This window comes from Neoarius graeffei, chromosome 10, assembly GCF_027579695.1.
Source record: "Neoarius graeffei isolate fNeoGra1 chromosome 10, fNeoGra1.pri, whole genome shotgun sequence".
NCBI classification, from domain to species: Eukaryota; Metazoa; Chordata; class Actinopteri; order Siluriformes; family Ariidae; genus Neoarius; species Neoarius graeffei.
This window is the reverse complement of record NC_083578.1, coordinates 83,060,633-83,081,195: the sequence shown is the minus strand read 5'-3', so window position 1 is coordinate 83,081,195 and position 20,563 is coordinate 83,060,633. Positions and strand designations below refer to the sequence as shown.

General features: G+C 40.7%; 1 protein-coding gene across 1 annotated transcript in view; it reads right to left on the bottom strand.

Annotated features, from left to right (window-relative positions):
- Positions 1-7,616: 7,616 nt before the first annotated feature.
- The window catches only part of zgc:86609 (ER membrane protein complex subunit 3-like), a 27,611-nt gene continuing 14,664 nt past the window's right edge, over positions 7,617-20,563 (bottom strand). The window contains exons 7-8 of the mRNA XM_060932420.1: positions 14,774-14,856; positions 7,617-8,062 (exon numbers count right to left, since the gene is read on the bottom strand). Of these exons, the coding sequence (XP_060788403.1) occupies positions 7,934-8,062; positions 14,774-14,856 (212 nt within the window). The 3' untranslated portion in view covers positions 7,617-7,933. The remainder of the gene's footprint in view (positions 8,063-14,773; positions 14,857-20,563) is intronic.

The window sequence follows — 20,563 nt, the reverse complement described above, 5'->3', positions numbered from 1 at the left end:
CCCTGATCTAGAAACGCCCCGGTTAGCTTTAGCTTAGCGTAGTCGCTGTAATCCGGCGTGTCCGGTTAGCATGTCATTGCAAAAGTGAATCAAATAACTCATTTTTTAATAATTATTTCTCATGACCTGTACATTCACATCGAGTACACACATCAATGCAAATTAACACGAAGGGATTTACTAGACCAATTTATATCTGGAACTATTTTCGGGCAAAGCACCGCTGCAGGCGCAAAGACACCACGCAGCACCACAACTTAGTAGTCACGCTGGTGTGTTGAGGGTTTTCAGGTGCTGCGTGCTGTCTTTGCGCCTGCAGCGGTGCTTTGCCCGAAAATAGTTCCAGATATAAATTGGTCTAGTAAATCCCTTCGTGTTAATTTGCATTGATGTGTGTACTCGATGTGAATGTACAGGTCATGAGAAATAATTATAAAAAAAATCTTGAGTTATTTGATTCACTTTTGCAACGACATGCTAGCCGGACACGCCGGATTACAGCGACTACGCTAAGCTAAAGCTAACCGGGACGTTTCTAGATCAGGGCAATGGCTGGGTCGGCTACAAAACGCTTTGGCTCACTCATCCAACTCTAGGGACTGTGTACTCCTTTAACCTCCTAAGACCCAAGCTGGTTTTTTTACATGCATTTTTTATTTCTTTTTGCTATTTGGGCTTATTAGAACCTGATTAGAATAAAAACTAAGCATCATCTTTGATAAGATGTACTTTTTGAGAAAAAGTATGTCCACATATGTGGATTCTTGTTCTGAATTTCTAAAAAGTGCTGTCCACGTATGTGACCGCTAAGCCCTAGGAGGTTAAAGGGATACGCCAGACTTTTCTCTCTAAACTCTTAAATCGATCACACTGAAGTGTATGAACGATTAGCGTATTAAGAAACGATCACCACGACACCTCTTCCTGTACCAGCTGTAAGCCCGTGTACCTCAACCTGACTTGTAATGCAAGTCTAAGGGCAGTTGTTGAATTGTAAAATGAGCTTTTTAAAAATGGAACGGAAACCACGACCTTTATTCCGAACCTAAAGGGTTTACGACGAGATGCACGACTGACTCAGTCTTATCAAAGCTGTTCTTATGGAGATTTATCCATTTAAACACTGGAACAATACCGTAAAAAGCTGCTCGGGTTTTTTTTTTTTTTTTTTAAGGTTTCCGCAAGGGTTTTGTGGCACCGTTAAGTCGAAACTGATGCGCTGCAGTCTTCACTCTGGGCTACGTTGCTTTTATTTTTAGACACCTTTGACGAAATGATTCAGAAAAGCGCTTTACAGAAAAGCTGTTTCTCATATGTTCATCGGCACCACAAACAACTGCCCTTAGACTTCCATTATAAGGAAGTGATTTTTTTTTTTTAATAAATGGGTCAGCATGTCATGGAACTGTTTTTAGTTATCACACGTTCATTACAGATGCAGTGAGGAGTAGAATTTAAATTAGTTTTTTTAAAACTCAACTCTGGAGTATCTCTTTAATCGGTGTCTCGAATATTCAGCACCCTGTAAATCCTTTCCAGCTGAAAGGTACTGGAGCTAGAGAAGAGATTTAAAGATCCCGTGGGTTCTTCTCCAAAGCTGCGCTTCAGACTTGAATGAAAAAATGTCTCCAAGTTGTACTTTAATTTAAAATAATTTAACCACCACACGCTCTTTGGATTGAAGGGTTTCTTTAGTTCTGTAAGGCTAAAATGACCGGCTGGTTTCAGGCCGAGCCACACTAAAGCTTTCCAAGGTGTAACAAGGCTTTAACAGGAAGTCCTGTTCAACCAAAAATCACACTGTTGATGCTGTTTGCCAACATGGCTGATCACAGTAGACTGGTACCAAAATCCAGAATTGTGACACCCAAAGGCATTTTTGAGACAAAGTCGGCAAACAAACAGTCTTATTTTGTCAATTTGGGTGTGCCGAATTCAAATCTGCAATATCCCGAGCTCTATCTGACCTCTGTTGACCTCTAGAGGTCATTGAACTTTGGGCCTGTAAACGTCTCAGCTGAACCCAGTTTCTCAGCTTTCTAAGGAATGAAATGTACTAAAATGATTAATGACGTTAGCAAATGGCCTTGTTTGTTAAATGTTTGGGTGCTGAATTCATTTTTCGTTTGTAAAACGACATATGACCTCTGATAACCTCAAGGTCATTAAACTCGGCCTATAGGCCTATGCATTTAACGGCATTTTTAAACTGACTTTACTCCCCCAAAAAGAATATGAACAGACAAAAAACAAATAGAAAGGAACAAATACAACATTAAATGGCAGTCCATGTACATGTGACTTACTTTTCACAATGAGAATGCCTCGGCGATCACCTTACATAACATTGCATTACATTTAGCGGTTATTGTTTATACAAAGCTACTGAAAAAAGGACAGATTCAGCAGCATACAAAATGTGGGGGCATACAGGGTATACAGGTTAATCAGGGTTAGTATATATGAGAGGTTTTTTCTTTGTTGTTTTTTTGTAAAGGCTTTACCCCGTTTAAAACAAAACAAAAAACAAACAACAAAGAAAAACAACTCTCATATATACTAACCCTGATTAACCTGTATACCCTGTATGCCCCCACATTTTGTATGCTGCTGAATCTGTCCGTTTTTCAGTAGCTTTGTATAAACAATAACCGCTAAATGTAATGCAATGTTATGTAAGGTGATCGCCGAGGCATTCTCATTGTGAAAAGTAAGTCACATGTACATGGACTGGCATTTAATGTTGTATTTGTTCCTTTCTATTTGTTTTTTGTCTGTTCATATTCTTTTTGGGGGAGTAAAGTCAGTTTAAAAATGCCGTTAAATGCATAGGCCTATAGGCCGAGTTTAATGACCTTGAGGTTATCAGAGGTCATATGTCGTTTTACAAATGAAAAACGAATTCAGCACCCAAACATTTAACAAACAAGGCCATTTGCTAACTTCATTAATCATTTTAGTACATTTCATTCCTTAGAAAGCTGAGAAACTGGGTTCAGCTGAGATGTTTACAGGCCCAAAGTTCAATGACCTCTAGAGGTCAACAGAGGTCAGATAGAGCTCGGCATATTGCAGATTTGAATTCGGCACACCCAAATTGACAAAATAAGACTGTTTTTGCCGACTTTGTCTCAAAAATGCCTTTAACTCCTTAAAAAAGCACTTTTTTGAATTTTGGTACCAGTCTACAGTGGAGAAAAGCTACTAGACAAGTTCCGATGAGCCTTCCTGATGCTCCTGGCGCTAGTTTCGGAGCTGTGACTAACGTTAAAACGCACTATGCAATACATTTTGTACCAGTACTCCGTTCTTATTGAATATACCGAAGTTACTCAATTAATTCCCGTCCACCAAAAATGACTTCTCTTTCTTGATCGAGGCTTTAGCTTCAGATCGTGGTGCTTCAACATGGCGATGAACAACAGTGGAAGTGTGCAGCATGCTTGTGAAACAAATTTTGGAGTTTTATACGTAATTTCGGGTCAGTTTGTGCGTTTTACGCTTGGAATTCGGCTTGCTTATTTGTGCGACATAAGGGTATAGGGAAGAACGATGCAGCCTTTGTAGTGGACTATATTTTAGGTCGAGTGCCATTTGAGATTCATTTAGACCACAGATCGTCACAAGTGTAGATTTTGGCCAGTTTTTTGTGGGGAAACTTTTGTCTTTTTAAGGGAAAAAAAAATTTCAACCAAAAATCAAACTTTACTCATGACGAATAAAATGTAGAGCTCAACGATGGACTCGTCCAGTGTGACGACGTGGCTGTTTAGTCTGGCTTTAAGTGTTGATTTTTTTTTTTCTCCCTTTTCTCTCTCTTTGGTATCAGGGATGTCAGAAACTGTTGTATAATTTCTGTAAAAATTCCTCAAGAATTGTTTTATGCAAATGTTAGGGGAGGGGACAACTTTGCGTCGTCTCCTTCATGATCTATTTATTTTTCTTAACTGCCGAGTGACCGATTCGCGTCATCGAAGCTGCCAGATCTTCCACAACTCCTCCTCGTGTTCTTGTTCTCTCGAACCGATGCACCGTTGCAGGACACAACCAGAACCGATCTATTTTTCAGCAAGAATTTGTATTTTTAGCACAGACAGATTTAACAACAAAGCAGGATATAAAGATTGTTAACTTTTTTTTTTTTTCCAGTGTTTGTGTGAAATTTCTATTGAACTCTTTGGAACTTTTTTTTTTTTTTTGGAATAGAGCTCTTAATGATTTTTAAAATGCACCTGTACAGTATTTTTGTATTGTAATAAATATCTTTGATTATAAAGCTTGAATGCCGGGGCAGGGTGAGCTTTTATTTTACTTCTAGAGATGGAATATCTAATTGTATACTGAAATTTTGATATGAATAAATGAGAAGTGTATATATTCGTGAGATTTTTATATTTTGCATTACACACTTGTTATATCTGGATTCACGAATTACTTTCTTTTACAGCTGATCTACAGGACTATTTGTACCTTAAATCATCAACACGGCATTTTTCACATCAGTCTATCTTTTGTGTTTTATATAGGGGTGTTCACACGGCAATTTTTACTCCGGTGTAGCACCGGGGCTGCCTCGGTAGAGCGTTCACACGGTACAAAGTTATACTGGTGCAAATCTAACCCTGCTCGGGAGGTGGTTTAAGAAATTTACTCCGGAGTAAATGCTAGTTTGCGGGGCAGCACCGATATAAAACGGGACGTCTGAACGCTACAGGGGTAGACTCGCTACGCGTGAGGAGAGTTGATTACATACGGGCATTGCATAATTTGCATCCTGGTATTTTGCGCTTCCAAAATGGCGAATATCAACAACAACAGAACTGCGTGTCTTCCAGTGTTGCCAGATTGGGCGGTTTTAAGTGCATTTTGGTGGATTTGAACATATTTTGGGCTGGAAAACGTCAGCAGTATCTGGCAACACTGGTGTCTTCATCCATGTTGTTTTCCCGGCGCTTGGTGATGCCATGACAACCGGGAAAAGGAAGTACATTTTCACGCATGCACATATTTCATTTCCGCATTATTACTATCGTATAGCACGGTCGCAAAAACCGCCGTGTGAACGCAAGTGGGGCTGCACCGGTGCGAACACGCTTCTCTCTAGTAAGCAGGGTTGTGACGTGTGAACGTTCCACAAAATTTACACCGGTGTAAGATATATCGCAACAAAATACATCAGTGCAGCATCGATGCAAATATGTGCCGTGTGAACACCCCTTATGTTGACTGAAATGCAGCAAGCCATGATTTCTGAAACAATCCTTTAAAAAAAAAAAGTCTTCCTGGTCCTGGACTTTTTTTTTTTTTTTTTTTAAATCTGTTTGTAGTTGTATTTAAAATGTTGAATGTTTGCAAAACAGGACTTGCATTATAACTGGCGTCCCCGTTACTTTCACTTGAAGTTAATGACAAATAAATGCAGCTCGTTTCAGAGAAACCATGATTGTACAACATCATTACAAAGTTCCATCTTGACCTCGGTGTTACGAAGCACTGACCCTGGACAACTTCCAAAAACGTTAAACAAACGAACATCGCCTTACTGAAAAATTCTTCATATCAAAGATTTTCTTTGTTAAACATCGCAGTTTATTGGCTTTTTATTAAAGCCATGATGCGCCATGGAATCTGGTACAAGTCCGACTGAATGAGCTGTTCCTCTGAAACGAGAACGTTAGAACAAGTTCGTTAATAAAACGTATGGAATTCTATCATGATGAAAAAATAAACTTTTTTTTTATAAACTAAATTCTTAACAATGCTCCTGATAAAGCTTCACATACTTTTGGCTTCTTCTGAACCAGATTCTTGAGGAGCTCTTTATTTGTCTCAAAAAAAAAATTTTTTAAAGAAAATTACTGTTCGTTTGGTAAAACGATTTAATTTTAAATGGGGGGAGAAGAGGAGTCATATCTTCGAAAGTATATCTTGTTTCCAAAATAAATGTACACAGTTTACATTTGGCTTTGAAACCGTTCTTGATTATGGATTAAATTTATCACAGTCTTGTTTTTAAGATGTTGGTGAAACTGTTAGCAAAATTTAAAATCAAATTTCAGACACCAAAAATATCTTCGCTACTCCGACTACATTTTGAGTAACTGGAAAAATTGTAGATTTTTTTTTTTAAACCCCCCCCGTAAATCATTCATTTAATCATCTCGTACGTATTTCATGTATTACATCTGGTTTTAAAATATCCAATTAAAGAAAAATGCAGTGTAAGAAAACCGGTTTCTGAAAACAACCTGCTGTTCTTTAAACCTCAGACTGATGTAACGTGCTTTCTGAAGTGCGTGCTGGTTCGGTCCCTGTGATCCACGCAGCACACGTTTATCACCAGCACACACTGACATGATCTGTTTTACTGTCAAACTTTTCTATATTGAAAAACTAAATAAAAAGTTGTAAAACTTTTTGCTTGTAATATCCTTTCTTCTTCTGGTTATGAGACAGTTAAAATGCATTAAAAAAAAAAAAAAAAAAACTAATTTCCCCCTCCTGTAACAAAGCTGTGATTTAATCTCCATTTTAATCAGCACAGGAAATCTGCATGTGGTGAACCAAATGTGCCTGCTGTGCCTTTTCACCGATTCGGCTTCAGAAAACGGGCTCAAATTCATTTCCAGATCACCGAAGGGTGCCGGGAAATATTTGTGATATTCAGCCTATTTGGTAGATTCAATTTCCCATTAGGGAAATGACTATCTGTTTATTTTAAAGAGGAGAGCATGAAAAAGAATAACAAGTGTTGCCAGGCAAAACAAATCTCACCCGGTAGCACGCATGATGAATATGAAGGAAGATATTACGAAAAAAATAGGCACCCTATGGGTCCATGTGGCTACAGCTTATAAATAAAAGTTCTCTGATCCCATATCCATGCAGTAAATATAGCATTTATATAAAAATTTATGAGGCAGTAGCCACAGAAATGAAGCGTAATCCAAAAATGAACAATTTAAAAATCACAGAAGTAAAATATACCAAGTGTCTGTACTTTATATTATTCTACTCTTACAGTTTTCGAAACTGAAACCTCCGAACCGAGGCTGACACACACACTGTTGCCACGACCCAAACTCTTATTTCCTGGAAATGGCCCAGTGCTAGAGCTCAGTGGAACACACTTTCCCTCTGTAATAAGCATAAACACATCAAAGCGATTTCTTTACTCTCGTCCATTTATTTCGAATAGTGAACCGAATTGTACACACTCACTGGCCATTTTAATCGGAACACGTGTATGTGCAGTGCGCGACTGTTACACTTACGTTCTTACAGCATGATGATGTACGGTAGTGGCTAGCGCCTCTATATGAGGCAGTAGACACAACAAAAACGACTTTGATGCCCATCAAAATGTTGGAGGTTCTATCTGAGACCGATGCCCATCTATCCTGAAAGTTTCATGACGGGTGATCTAGCCGTTTTCCCGTAACATCGTTAACAAAAAACAAAGAAACCCGACCGAAAACAATACCTCGCCTGGGACGGAGTCCGCGGTGGGTGGGGGGGGATCTGAAATGGCTAAAATATATTTTATTTAATTAAGGCAACACGGAAGCTGAGGTACAAATCCACCATCGTACACAAAAATACTGAAGACGCACTGATGGGTATCAAACCAACATGAGGCCACATCCAAGAGCCCATTTAATTCGTTTACTTTTTGGTATCACATTTACAGGTGACGAAATTCCCCTTCAAGTACGAGCTGCTTCTCCTCCTGCTCTCGCATTCTGAAATACTTTAAAAAGGCAGCTCGTTTTTAGCTTAATGATTCATCTGAATGAGTCGAATCGTCCACTATGATCATCATCCAGTATAGAAAGAAGAAGAATTAGTAACAATCTAGTGAGGTTTGTGTTCATAACAGTGCATTAACTACCATCAGTCAGTGTAGATATCTAACACAGTGTTGGAACGCCACTCAGAAGATTTTTCCTTGGCGGTTCAGGCTGAAGAGTCCTCGGAAATTCAGGTCTCGGGACATGAGTTCCTCTTCGACGTTCTCCAGAGCCCACTTGTGTTCGACGATCTCCAAAGCCTCCCATTCACTCTGAAACATGGCAATTAAAGCAAAAGGTGTTGGTGATTTAAGAGGCTTAAAAACATGGTGAATTTTCAAGCAACTTCAAGACATTTAAGAGAGAAAACCAAATATCGTGCTCGCAGCTGTACACAGAGCGTCTCGCTTACAGAGTTTCACTTGGCTTTTTAATCAGGCGTTACACTTTATTTATATCTGGATGTAGTTGTACCAGCACACATCAATCAAATAATCAACATTCACTGCTGAATGTGTAACTTTAAACCTTAAATGGGGGGGGGGGGGGGGGGGGGGGGGGGGGAACAAAAAACAAGAGTACCCTGAGAGCACAATCTCCCCTGCTGACAACGATGCCATAACTCTGGTAAAATGTGACTGAATTGAACGAAATTCTTTGTAAATACGCATATAGCAAAGAATCCTGTCAAGTTTTGTGAAATTCCTCCAAAAATTGAGAGAGGAGTTGATTTCAGAAGGTGAGCACCCTTCCCGGGACGGACAGACTGACATCGCCACGACATAATCCCCCTTCGGGCCTTTCGGCCAGCGGGGAATAAGTTGATTTCAGAAAGCAAGTACACCTTGATGAAATTGCCAAAGTATAAGTTTGTTAATAATCAAGGGAATAACTCTGGTAAAATTTGCCCAAATTAAACGAAATTTCAATCTGCGTATAACGGCCATATAACAAAGCCTTTTGCCAAGTTTGGTGAAATTCCTCCACTAATGGTGAGAGGGGTTGGTTCCAGAAGAACGTACACCCTCATGAAATTGTCAGAATTAATATCAATCAATCAATCAAGGGTCAAAACTCTGGGAAAATTTTCACAAATGAAATTAAATTGCAATCTGCGTATTACCGTCATATAACATGGCCTTTCGCCAAGCTTCGAGAAATTCATCCAAAAATTGAGAGAGGAGTTGATGTCAGAAGGCGCAAAACACCTTCATGAAATTGTGAAAGTACAAGGTTCTTGATCAAGAGCTCCAACTCTGGTAAAATGCGACTGAATTGAACAAAATAACAATATGCGTACTACCGACATATAATGATGCCTTTTGCCAAGTTTGGTGAAATTTGTCCAAAAATTGCGAAAGGAGTTGATTTCAGAAGAAAAAAAAACACACACTCAAGAAATTGTCAAATTATAATTTTGTTAATTAAGGGCTGTAACTCTGGTAAAATGTGACCGGATTGAATGAAATTGCACTGTGTGTATTACCGACATATAACAAAGAATCCTGCCAAGTTTTGTGAAATTCCTCCAAAAATTGTGAGAGGAGTTGATTTCAGAAGGTGAGCACCCTTCCCGAACGGAAGGAAATCGCCACGACATAATCCCCCCCCTTCGGGCCTTTCGGCCAGCGGGGGATTTAAAATATATATAAATTTAAAAAACCTGATTTAAATAAATAAATAAATAATAATAAAAAAAATCCGACCCAAAAACATTTCTGCAAGTATGCAAAGCTCTATAAATATGTGCAAACTGGAACACAACTCCATCGAACCCATGAACAAATGTGATGTAAAGAAGAAAACACCTGGAGGTGTACCGTTTGTGGAAAATAACCAACACTGAGTGGTGTGGTCAAACTGACAAAGTGGAATTCGCTTATTATTTTCCAAGAACAGCACCGCCTGGGGTATTATTCCTCAGCAACTTAACCATTTCAATTTTTCATTTATTAAACAATGACACGTCATACTTTAAAAGTATTTAGTATAAAAGTATACGGAAGTGATTATAGAAAATCGCGCGCACTGATTGGTCGAGAAATTCAGACCATTGCTTGAGAATCACCTCGAGCGACTCGGCAAAATGGCGGCTGATCGCTTTGTCACTGTGAGTGAGGAAGAATTACAAATGATGAAAGAAAACGCTGTTCCTAAAAGCACTAAAGATGCTATGAAGTTTGTGAATTGTGAAAAAGAATCGGGATTTATTTTATCTATTTCAAAACAAAAGTATTTTATGTGACTCAGCATAGAGACACGAGCCTGCGCCGTCTTTATTACATTTACATGCTGCAGTTTGAAATAAATTATTTTTAGCTCGTTTGGTCGTAAGGCTGACGAGTTGTTGCCATGGTGTGGCGTCTGTCGGCCGTCCGTAATTCAGTTAAATCGTACATCAAATCAAAACTTGGTTGTTGTTTTGTGAAATGTTTTGCGAATGAGTCAGTAATTATAGAGATGAAAGTGGAGCAAAGAAAAAAAATCCTGAACTTTTGAAAGTCAAACTATTGCTGCTTTTCCACTACCAACGCGGCTAAGTTGGGCTGAGCCGTGCCGTGCTGAGTTGGGCTGAGTCGAGCTGAGCGGGGCTGTTGGAGTTGCATTTCGACTACAACCGCGCTGAACCGTGCTGGCTGGAAGTGGGTGGACACATTGGGTGGAGTTAGCGAAAGTGGGTGGACGTCACGTGATGTCGTTAGGCGGCGCAAACAGTGACATCAGTGACCTTTTAAGCGGTAGTCTCACGACCCGGATAGTAAACAATAAACATGGAGGACATGGAGTCGTTAGTGTTGCTGGTCTTGGTGCTGTGGCTTGTTGTCACCGACAACGCCAACAGATACTGGCAAGAGCGTATAGATGAGGCGAGGCGCATAAGGCTTCATAATTCTCGTAATTCGTAATTATTATTCTTCCGGGTTTACGGTGTTTACAGATCCCAGCGTGCTCGCGGGGCGTGTGTGGGCATGTGAGGACACTCCTCCTCACCAATCAGTGCACAGGGGAGTGTCTCCTCACACCCCTAGCCCCACTCGGCTCGGTTTGGCTCGCTTCAGCCTCACTCCAAAACCGTGCGAGTTTTGGGTGCTGAGTAGGGCTGAAGCGAGCGGAGTTGTGCTGCTCTGAAGCAGTTGAAACGCGAGCCGTGTCGGGCTGAAGTGAGCTGAAAAAGGGTAGTGGAATAGGGCCATAAGATTGGGGGGGGCAACGTCCCCTGAAAAAATTTTAATAACATAACACAACACGCAAAACCCTGCATTCTAGTGCATTTTAGTACTTATTTTCACTAAAACAAGTTAGAACTTTTAAGCCTTTTTCTTCCATGTACATTAATGATTAACATGTCAAAAATATCAAATGTAATTCCCCTAGTTAATGAGTAATTTTCAGGAGTGCGTTTAGAAAACGCGGTGATTTTCCTGCCTACACAGTTCACTACTTTGAAAAATATCAGACAGTTGAAGGTAAACTCAGCAAAATCCCAAAACAGTCGTGTTAAAAAGTAAAGGTCTGTTAGAGTTTCTAAAGCTTTCAGGTTTCAATGTTGGGGATGTTGAGCCTCGTTTATCAATCTTTTAGTAGAGTTGTGCGTTTGCAGAAGCTAAAGTGAACTAAACATTTCCAATTCAGATTTATGAGAGTTGAAGCCAATTGTTTACATTAGTTTGTATTGTCTGTAAATTTAAACACGCCAATGAATACCACATTTCTCATGTAAATCAGGGGCGTAGCGAGGATTTTTCAGGTGTGCGTGTGTCACACACCGACTGGCAGCCTGAGTGCATCACATAACAAAAAATAATTACCATTGCTAGTTTTAGGCAGCTTAGAAATCGGCTCTTCCATTATTGCTGTTTCTTCCACGTTTTCTTGATGTTGTGTTCTAGAAACGGCACTAAAACTTAGCTTCGAAACCACAAAATGCAACTTTGATGGAAAAAATATAATAAATTGCTGACCTCTCTTCACGTCGAAAGAAGGAGGAAAGTTTTGCTTGTTTTGACATGGCGAATTATTAACACGAAGAAATACTTGTAATTCGCAACTAAAAAGACTGCAGCTACACCGGCAGCTTAAACATGCTTTCTAGTGCGATCGTGTTGCGCTTGCGCAGAACGTTGTCAGTCCTGGGCGCCTTAGTTCGTGCACCTGAAGGCGCGCGCGCCTAACGAGTGCCGACGCGCGCCGTTAACAAAGAACACCTGTCTTTAATCAATGAACTATGTTTGGGCTATTTAAGGACCACGCCCATGCAAGGACGATGCGAAGTATTACGCCGCGTCTAGGAACGCGAAAAATTCAAAAAATAAATTTCTCCATTTGGAAAACCGGAGATTTTCAAGAGTTTTGTCAAATTTCTGGATTAATCCGGAAGACTTTCATCTATATAATTAGGCCGAGTTAACAAACTTTCCAGGCCTCGGACTAGAATTTTATCTTCTCTCTGATAAACTTGGCTGTTTGTTGATTTTCCTGTTGTAAACAATTTGTTTATTTTCAGTTAAATCGTGTCTCCTCCCTCCCTCAGTTCTCAGTTGATTTCAGTTCTGATTGTTTTATTTGAAAGAACTAGACCTTCCACACAACACTTGGTCGTTGTATTGTCAATTTTTTGCGAACAAATTAGTGATTAAGTCAACTTAACACATTTTCTTCTGACCAGAATTGTATCTCCTCGCTCACTTATCATGCGAATTCAGTTCTGATTGATGTTTGGGTCGATCTGATCTTGAGGAACAAAATTTAGTCCTTTGTTGATTTTCTTGTTGTGAACAATTAGTCGTGGAGGTTGGGCCTCTCTCACATCGTCACATTTCAGTTCTGTGTTCTGTTCTGTGTTCAGTTCTTAATACTGATGCAGGCAAAACATCGGTCCTGGTGTTACTGGACCTCAGTGCAGCTTTTGATACTGCTGATCACAGCATACTGCTATATCGACTTGAACACTGGGTTGGATTGACTGGTAAAGTTATCAATTGGTTAAATTCATACTTAAAAGATAGAAGCTTCTCTGTTACCCTGAGAAATTGTTCCTCAACGTCAATGTCCTTGACCTGTGGTGTCCCCCAGGGGTCGATTCTTGGACCATTACTTTTCAACCTTTATATGCTCCCATTTGGGCAAATTATCAATAAAAATTCAATTTTGTATCACTGCTATGCAGATGACACCCAAATTTATTTTGCTCCATCACCTAATGATTACGCCCCCCTTGAATGTCTCTACCAGTGTATCAATCAAATCAATAGCTGGATGTCACAAAATTTTCTTCAGCTGAACACAGATAAAACAGAAGTAATTCTATTTGGAAAAAAAGATGAAAGACTCAGGATTACCACTATTCTTGACACAAAAGGGATTAAAACTAAAGAAATGGTTAAAAATCTTGGTGTTTTCATTGACAGCGAGCTAAAATGCAGCGGCTAGGGTTCTCACACGAACAAAAAGAACAGAGCACATTACTCCAATTCTAAGGTCCCTTCACTGGCTTCCAGTAAGCTACAGAATTGACTTTAAAGCATTGCTGCTGGTGTACAAATCTCTAAATGGTACAGGGCCCAATTACCTCTCTGATATGTTGCAGCGGCCTAACCCAATCAGATCTACCAGATCAAAACAGAAAAATTTACTATTAAAACCAGTTGTTAAAACAAAGTGTGGTGAAGCAGCTTTTAGCTACTATGCAGTACAGCTATGGAACCAACTGCCAGAGGACATTAAAAATGCTCCTGCTGTTGGCAGTTTCAAATCTAGGTTAAAGACCAAGCTGTTTTCAGATGCTTTCTGTTAAATAATTAATATTGTCTTCTTTACATTTTTTATAATCTTTACTTTCTCTGCATGTTTTAAATTTACTTTAATTTTAACTTTATTCTATTTTATTCTTTATTCTATTCTGCTGGTTTCTTTTTTTTTCTCCTCCTATTTGAACTTCTCATCTCATCATCTCTAGCCGCTTTATCCTTCTACAGGGTCGCAGGCAAGCTGGAGCCTATCCCAGCTGACTACGGGCGAAAGGCGGGGTACACCCTGGACAAGTCGCCAGGTCATCACAGGGCCGACACATAGACACAGACAACCATTCACACTCACATTCACACCTACGCTCAATTTAGAGTCACCAGTTAACCTAACCTGCATGTCTTTGGACTGTGGGGGAAACCGGAGCACCCGGAGGAAACCCACGCGGACACGGGGAGAACATGCAAACTCCACACAGAAAGGCCCTCGCCGGCCCCGGGGCTCGAACCCAGGACCTTCTTGCTGTGAGGCGACAGCGCTAACCACTACACCACCGTGCCGCCCCCTATTTGAACTTCTACTTCATTTTATTATTTTATTTCTACTATTGTTTAATTCTTATTATTTTCTTTTAATTCTTTTAATTAATTGTTTTAGAATAAAAATAAAATTATTTTATGTAATTTTATTTATCTATTGTTTACTGTTTTTGTTTTTACTTCTGTAAAGCACATTGAACTGCCATTGTGTATGAAATGCGCTATATAAATAAACTTGCCTTGCCTTGTGTGATGTTTTGGTCGTCATGGTTGTTTTGATGGCAGGCCAGATGAGCGACTACGTCCTTGATGTTCTGGTTTTAAAATACTTTTTTTTTATAAATAATCACCTGTGTACTTATACTAAAACAATTATCCGCCTCAGGCTCAGTGAAGATCGGTTCGTCCCGGTTATTATTCACTTCACTTTCAGCGAATAACTGTTAATTATTAACATTTAATGTTGTAGAATGTACATGAAACAAGCTCATTCCTGTTACCGTTAACTGTACCGAGAAACCATAAAGCACAAACTGCCCTGTCCTGAACACTCCACCATGGTGGTAGAATAATACCAACGCTCGTTTATTAATCTTGCTCCTTAACATTTATCATCTTTCTTGGCTGTTTGTGGAAATTCAGCCACGGGGACAGTCGACAGGTTTTCCCAGACTGCCCCACCCATGATGCACGTCTCACCTTGAAGGCTTTGTTGGGGTCCGGTGGCATAGCCATCGCCGCTCCAGTCATCTGTTCCTGCATAATTCTCGACTGATCAGCAGCTGCAGAAACAAGAGCGGTTTAGTTCATGGACGGCTGCTCAGACTACAGTAAGCATGAATGTTTACTATTAAAGGGGAACTGAAGGCAAATTTTTTAAATCATCAAAATTCTATTTCTCTCATTTTAAATATTGGAACGCATTTTTGATTGCTATTTTGTCACTGCTATAGCAAGTTATGAGTGTTTGAAATATGCTCTGTAATATATCAGTCTGTATGTCAAAGCGATGGCCGTAAACGAGATTTGTTGAGACCTGTGCGAGACATTGTAGGACGGAAGTAAAACGTACAGCGGAAATCAAAGCGACCGACATCTGCCAACGTTGTCAAAAGACGAGCGCGCCCTCTTTCAAATGCTGACGTGATCAAACCGGAAGTTTTCCCTGTGTCCGAAATCGCTCCCTACTCACTATATAGGGTATAATATAGCGTGGACGCCATTTTGTAGTGCTGTCTGAAACCTTAGTGAGGATTATGTGGGAAATGCGCTCAGTATAATATGGATTTATCACAAAAATGCATGCATTTATTTTTTCGCGGTCCGGTTTCCATCAAATCCTGCGCTCTGATTGGCTGGCAAGGGGGTCTGTATCCTACGGTACGGACCCCAGTTACAGATCTGTGGCGACTCACTTGTTCACAACAACAAACATAGTAGTAATTTTTGTCAACATTTATTTTCACATTTCTCAGGAGAATAGCATTAATTTTACAGCATGGTTAGCGATAACGACAGTCTCCACACCGAAAGCAAGTTTTACTACCCTGAGGAAGAAGAAATAAAAGAAAACATTTCAGGAGAAAGCTAAAAACCTGTAACTGCTGCTAACACCGAGCAAAAACATGGCTGAATCCTGAATGACTCAATTTTGTATAAATAGGGGACTACATAGGCGGCAAAATGTAGTTGTTTTCCTGCCATGGAAGTACACTTGTATACCGAGGAGGAAGCAATTTGCATTACAGCCGTGAATGAGGATTCAAAATGGCAGCTCGGCTCGGTTTTCCCTTTCGGGCGCTCTCGTTTTCTGTTAGAATTTGGTAAAAAATAAATATATTATTTACCAGCTTAAGGTCGGTCCGTATGGTGAAATACCGTGACCTCGGCCTTGAATACTGACCTCGGCCCAGAGGGCCTCGCTCAGTACTTTCAAGACCTCGGTCACGGTATTTCATCACACGGACCTCCCAGCTGGTAAATAACATATGTATTTATTATTTTGAACCCCCCCCAGCTGCCTGATCTGGCACGTTTTAATCGTGTGACAGTAATGACGTATAGTAAATGCCAGCGTGACGGACTAATCCCCATCCTGTCGCCTTTCCAACTCTTCTCTACTCCACGTTGGTTTGAAGTCGTATGGAATAATCTCCATCACTGATGAAGCTGGCAAATCTCGAAATTAATCTAAATTGGAATGATATGGCGATCTAGCCGCTGTGTAAACAGTTTTCAAAATGGCGGTGAGGACACGTCACGTTTGAAGTCTTGCGAAGATCGCGCGGATAAGCGACGCCTGCCGTGGACCATACGAACTACATTCAACACGGCTAAAAACCGAAAAGGCCAATAAGCGTAATATAATATGCCGATACGAGTCATGATATAAGGTTACTAAAACCGAAAATGGAATTAAATAACACATTAATTAAGAAATAAAGCAAGTTTAAAAATGACTTCAGTTCTCCTTAAACAATCATCATCATTAACCCTAACCTTAAGGCAAAGTGACAGGCTCACTCTGTCGGGTTCATTCTCCATGTCCAGGCTGTTAGACTGTAGGCTATTTGACGCAGCGGCAATGCGAACAGCGATATTCACACACTCGCATGCGTACTTTATACACATCTACAGGATTAAAAGTGACATTCACTCGACTTCTGTTGTAACGTTTAGTCATTTTTAAGCTCGGTATCTCAGGGCTGTGAAATAGAAATGACAAAATCCGAGGAAACAATTTTAGCAGGGGGTCTGGGGGGCGCAGCTCCCCAGGAGCCGTGGGCCTGGGGGCCGCAGGGCCCCAGAAGCTGAACAGATTTGTGTATATTGATCGATTTGAAGCATCTCCTGAAAGCAAATATTTTCTCAACCATGCCATTTAATTTGAACTGTTATTATTATGTTGAAATAATACAATATGAACTGATTTACCTTTTAACTGATAAGGGTTCACTTGAAGAATGAAAATATATATCAATAACATACCTCATATTGTAAATTCACTCATATTCTTGTGTCGATTTGTATCAATTCATTGGGTACCATAATGTCTTTTCCAGGGGGAAATTCTAGACTGACTCTTAAATAATAGTCACTAATGTTCTTGTTTTTGAACTGATTCAATACCAAAATGTCTTTCTTGTTCATGTTAGACAGATTCTAGTCAAAAACTATATACAACTATTTACAAGTCAATATTTATATTTATTTCCTTTCCTTTGTTAGCAGTTTCTTCAGCTTAGAAAGCCTACTCTTTTCTTTCTGACTTTCTATATGGCTTTTCCTTGCTCTTTTGGTCTCTTTCATTACATATTCATGACAACAATGAACATTATGAACAATAACATAAGCTAAAACTACATAAATAATAAATGTGAACAAGATGGTCTACCTGGTAATCTATAGTTCAACAGCTTCAATTTCACCAATTCCGCATGTTTTTTTCCTTTAACATGGTCAACCAAACGCGTTCTTCCACCAGAACCGTACTTCACATCCTGATGGCACAAGATGCAGTAAGCTTTCCCCGGTTCTTTTATCTTCCGTATGTGCTCATGGAGATATTCACTACCGGCTTTAAACTCCAGCCATCGCCAATTCCATGGATTTTTGATGCCGTTTTCCTTGTCAATGTTTTTGACATCGTCGGTCTCCCCGTCCTCCCTCTGAACGATGTCCAGGGGCTTCAAAGTTTGGGAGAATAGCAGGGTACAAATAATTTACAGCAGGGTGCAAAATGGTAAAATGTCTGCCAGTGGCAGACATAATGTACGCAAAGCATGCGGGGGGGGGTGTCAAAGGGGGGTGCGCCCCCCTTTGGGCACGGAAAATTTTATGAAATGCACTGAGAAATGGTGGCCTCTGGTAACGTTTAACAGTGAAAATAAAGGGTAATCAATACTATTTGGAAACTTGAAATATGAAACCATACCTCAGTCATTTTATCAAATTTCAGAAATATTTGCAAACACATTAAAAAGTAGTCCGATTGAAATCCACATATGGATGATATAATAATTTTAAGTCTGATGTGCACTTTGACTAAGCTAAGGTGACAGGTTTCTCCAGATTCTCTAATACTATTGAAGAATATGGTGAAATCTTGAATACAGATGAAGAACAAAACAACTTCAATTATAATCAAAATGTTTATTTTTTGGCAGTCAATAAACTGTTACATAAAATGCAGCTACATGTACTTCATCAGCTGACTTCATCGTTATTAAAAAACAGCAGCTAGCAGCACTCATTGACCGTCTCAGCATTTCTATTGAAAATAACTTTTATCCAAATCTCATCAACCTAATCATGTAGGGGCCTACTGAATAGAAATTATATAAATCTAGTTATTTAGTGCGGGTTAGGCACAACAAATATTATATGAGAGTGTGTGTGTGTATGTGTGTGTGTATATACATGAGAGGGGCGGCACGGTGGTGTAGTGGTTAGCGCTGTCGCCTCACAGCAAGAAGGTCCGGGTTCGAGCCCCGGGGCCGGCGAGGGCCTTTCTGTGTGGAGTTTGCATGTTCTCCCCGTGTCCGCGTGGGTTTCCTCCGGGTGCTCCGGTTTCCCCCACAGTCCAAAGACATGCAGGTTAGGTTAACTGGTGACTCTAAATTGACCGTAGGTGTGAATGTGAGTGTGAATGGTTGTCTGTGTCTATGTGTCAGCCCTGTGATGACCTGGCGACTTGTCCAGGGTGTACCCCGCCTTTCGCCCGTAGTCAGCTGGGATAGGCTCCAGCTTGCCTGCGACCCTGTAGAACAGGATAAAGCGGCTACAGATAATGAGATGAGATGAGATATATATGAGAGAGAGAGAGAGAGAGAGAGAGAGAGAGAGATGCAAGTACGAATTTTTCATGGGGCGGGATGGTTTGGAACAGGTCATCTAAAATTGGGATAACATTTACCCGGGATGGGTATTTGTTTGAGGCGGGTCATCTAGCTTAAGCTTGATTAGCGTTGTTACGCACGCAGTTTTCGAGCAGCTGTCAAATGCAGAGTCAACTTTACGATCTGCGATTATAATGTCTTAAGCAAGGCTGAGAAACGGTGGACTAAGACGTATTTATTTTTCTATATCAACACAATGACAGAATAAATTTGCGTTCAAAACGTACTTACCTTTCCCTCTAGACCTTTTTAGCCACGCATCCAGCATGGAGCCGCTTGCAACTCTCTTTGTCGCCATTTGTGAGTCACATGATGGTATGAACCATTCACAGTCCATGGGACATTCTAAGCCAATCAGGTGGGGTTTTACATTAGACCGTATCAGTGGATCATCAGATTAACGTTTTTAAAACGATTCGCGTGCACACAGCAACGCCAATACACGGATACGCTCGGCTCCGCAGGCGTCCTGCGCTCCAAATCACTCCGCCCTGAACAGCGAGTGCCCTCTGGAGGGTGCGCACTCCGGCCCTGCGCAGCTCACAGAGCGCGCGAGTGAAGCGCACGAGCAGTGATTCGGGACTGAGCCGCTGTGTGTGTGATCTCAGTGCATGTCGGGCATGCGCGTCACTTACCACTTGCAAGTGGAAGGATGGCAAGCCTCAAGACAATCATAACTACACAATGGGCAGTATTTGCATCAGTATTTTCATACTTTTATACTCTTTAATGAAAGGTGATACAAGGTGGAAGTCCGCACCGTTTTTCAGCAGTCGCGTCACATGACCAACGCCAGCGAATCAGGAAGGTGGATGTCACAGTGACATTGTCCAATGACGACGCCAGCTAGAGCTCAGCACAGCGTATCCGCGTATTCTCAATGTTTACACAGCACCGGAGCTGACACGATCTGGATTGAATACGTGGACCCTGGCGGATTCCCGTTTCCCGGCGTTTCCAGGCGGTTTAATGTAAACGGACAGTGCATCCGCGAAGAAAACGAGACAGATACGGTCTAATGTAAACTTGGCCTCAGAGTACGGCTTACATATGGCACAAGGGGCAGTAATGGCTGCACTCATGTCGAGGATGTAAACAAAGTTGACGCGGCAACGGACATACATGACATAGTGGATGTAATTTACGTTCACAACTTTTTTTGCCGTCAGAAATATTTAATATTAAATTTTGTGACTCAACTGACGATAGCCGGCGGCATAACAAGCCACAGACGGCGATTTGCCGCCGGTGACCGGCTACTTTTTAGACCGCAGCATGTCCCTCCGTGACGCGGACATACCGCGAAATTCTCCTTTTCAAAACCATTGATATCGAAAGCGTGATTAAAGAGCATAATGGTAAAACGAAAAGAACACAAGATTCGCGCTATGGTTTGTAAGCATGGCACAAATGCCGTAAACTGGTCTGTCATTGTCGCAAAAGAAAAAAAAGATACCAAAAAAATTAATGTCGTTACAGAAAGAACAAGTTGCGGTAGGCTCTTTCCCAGACTCGCCGGCTCGGTGGCACTCGCTGTACGAGACTACTAGCGGTCCGTAGACAACAACCCCTACCCCCCAAATTTGTTATT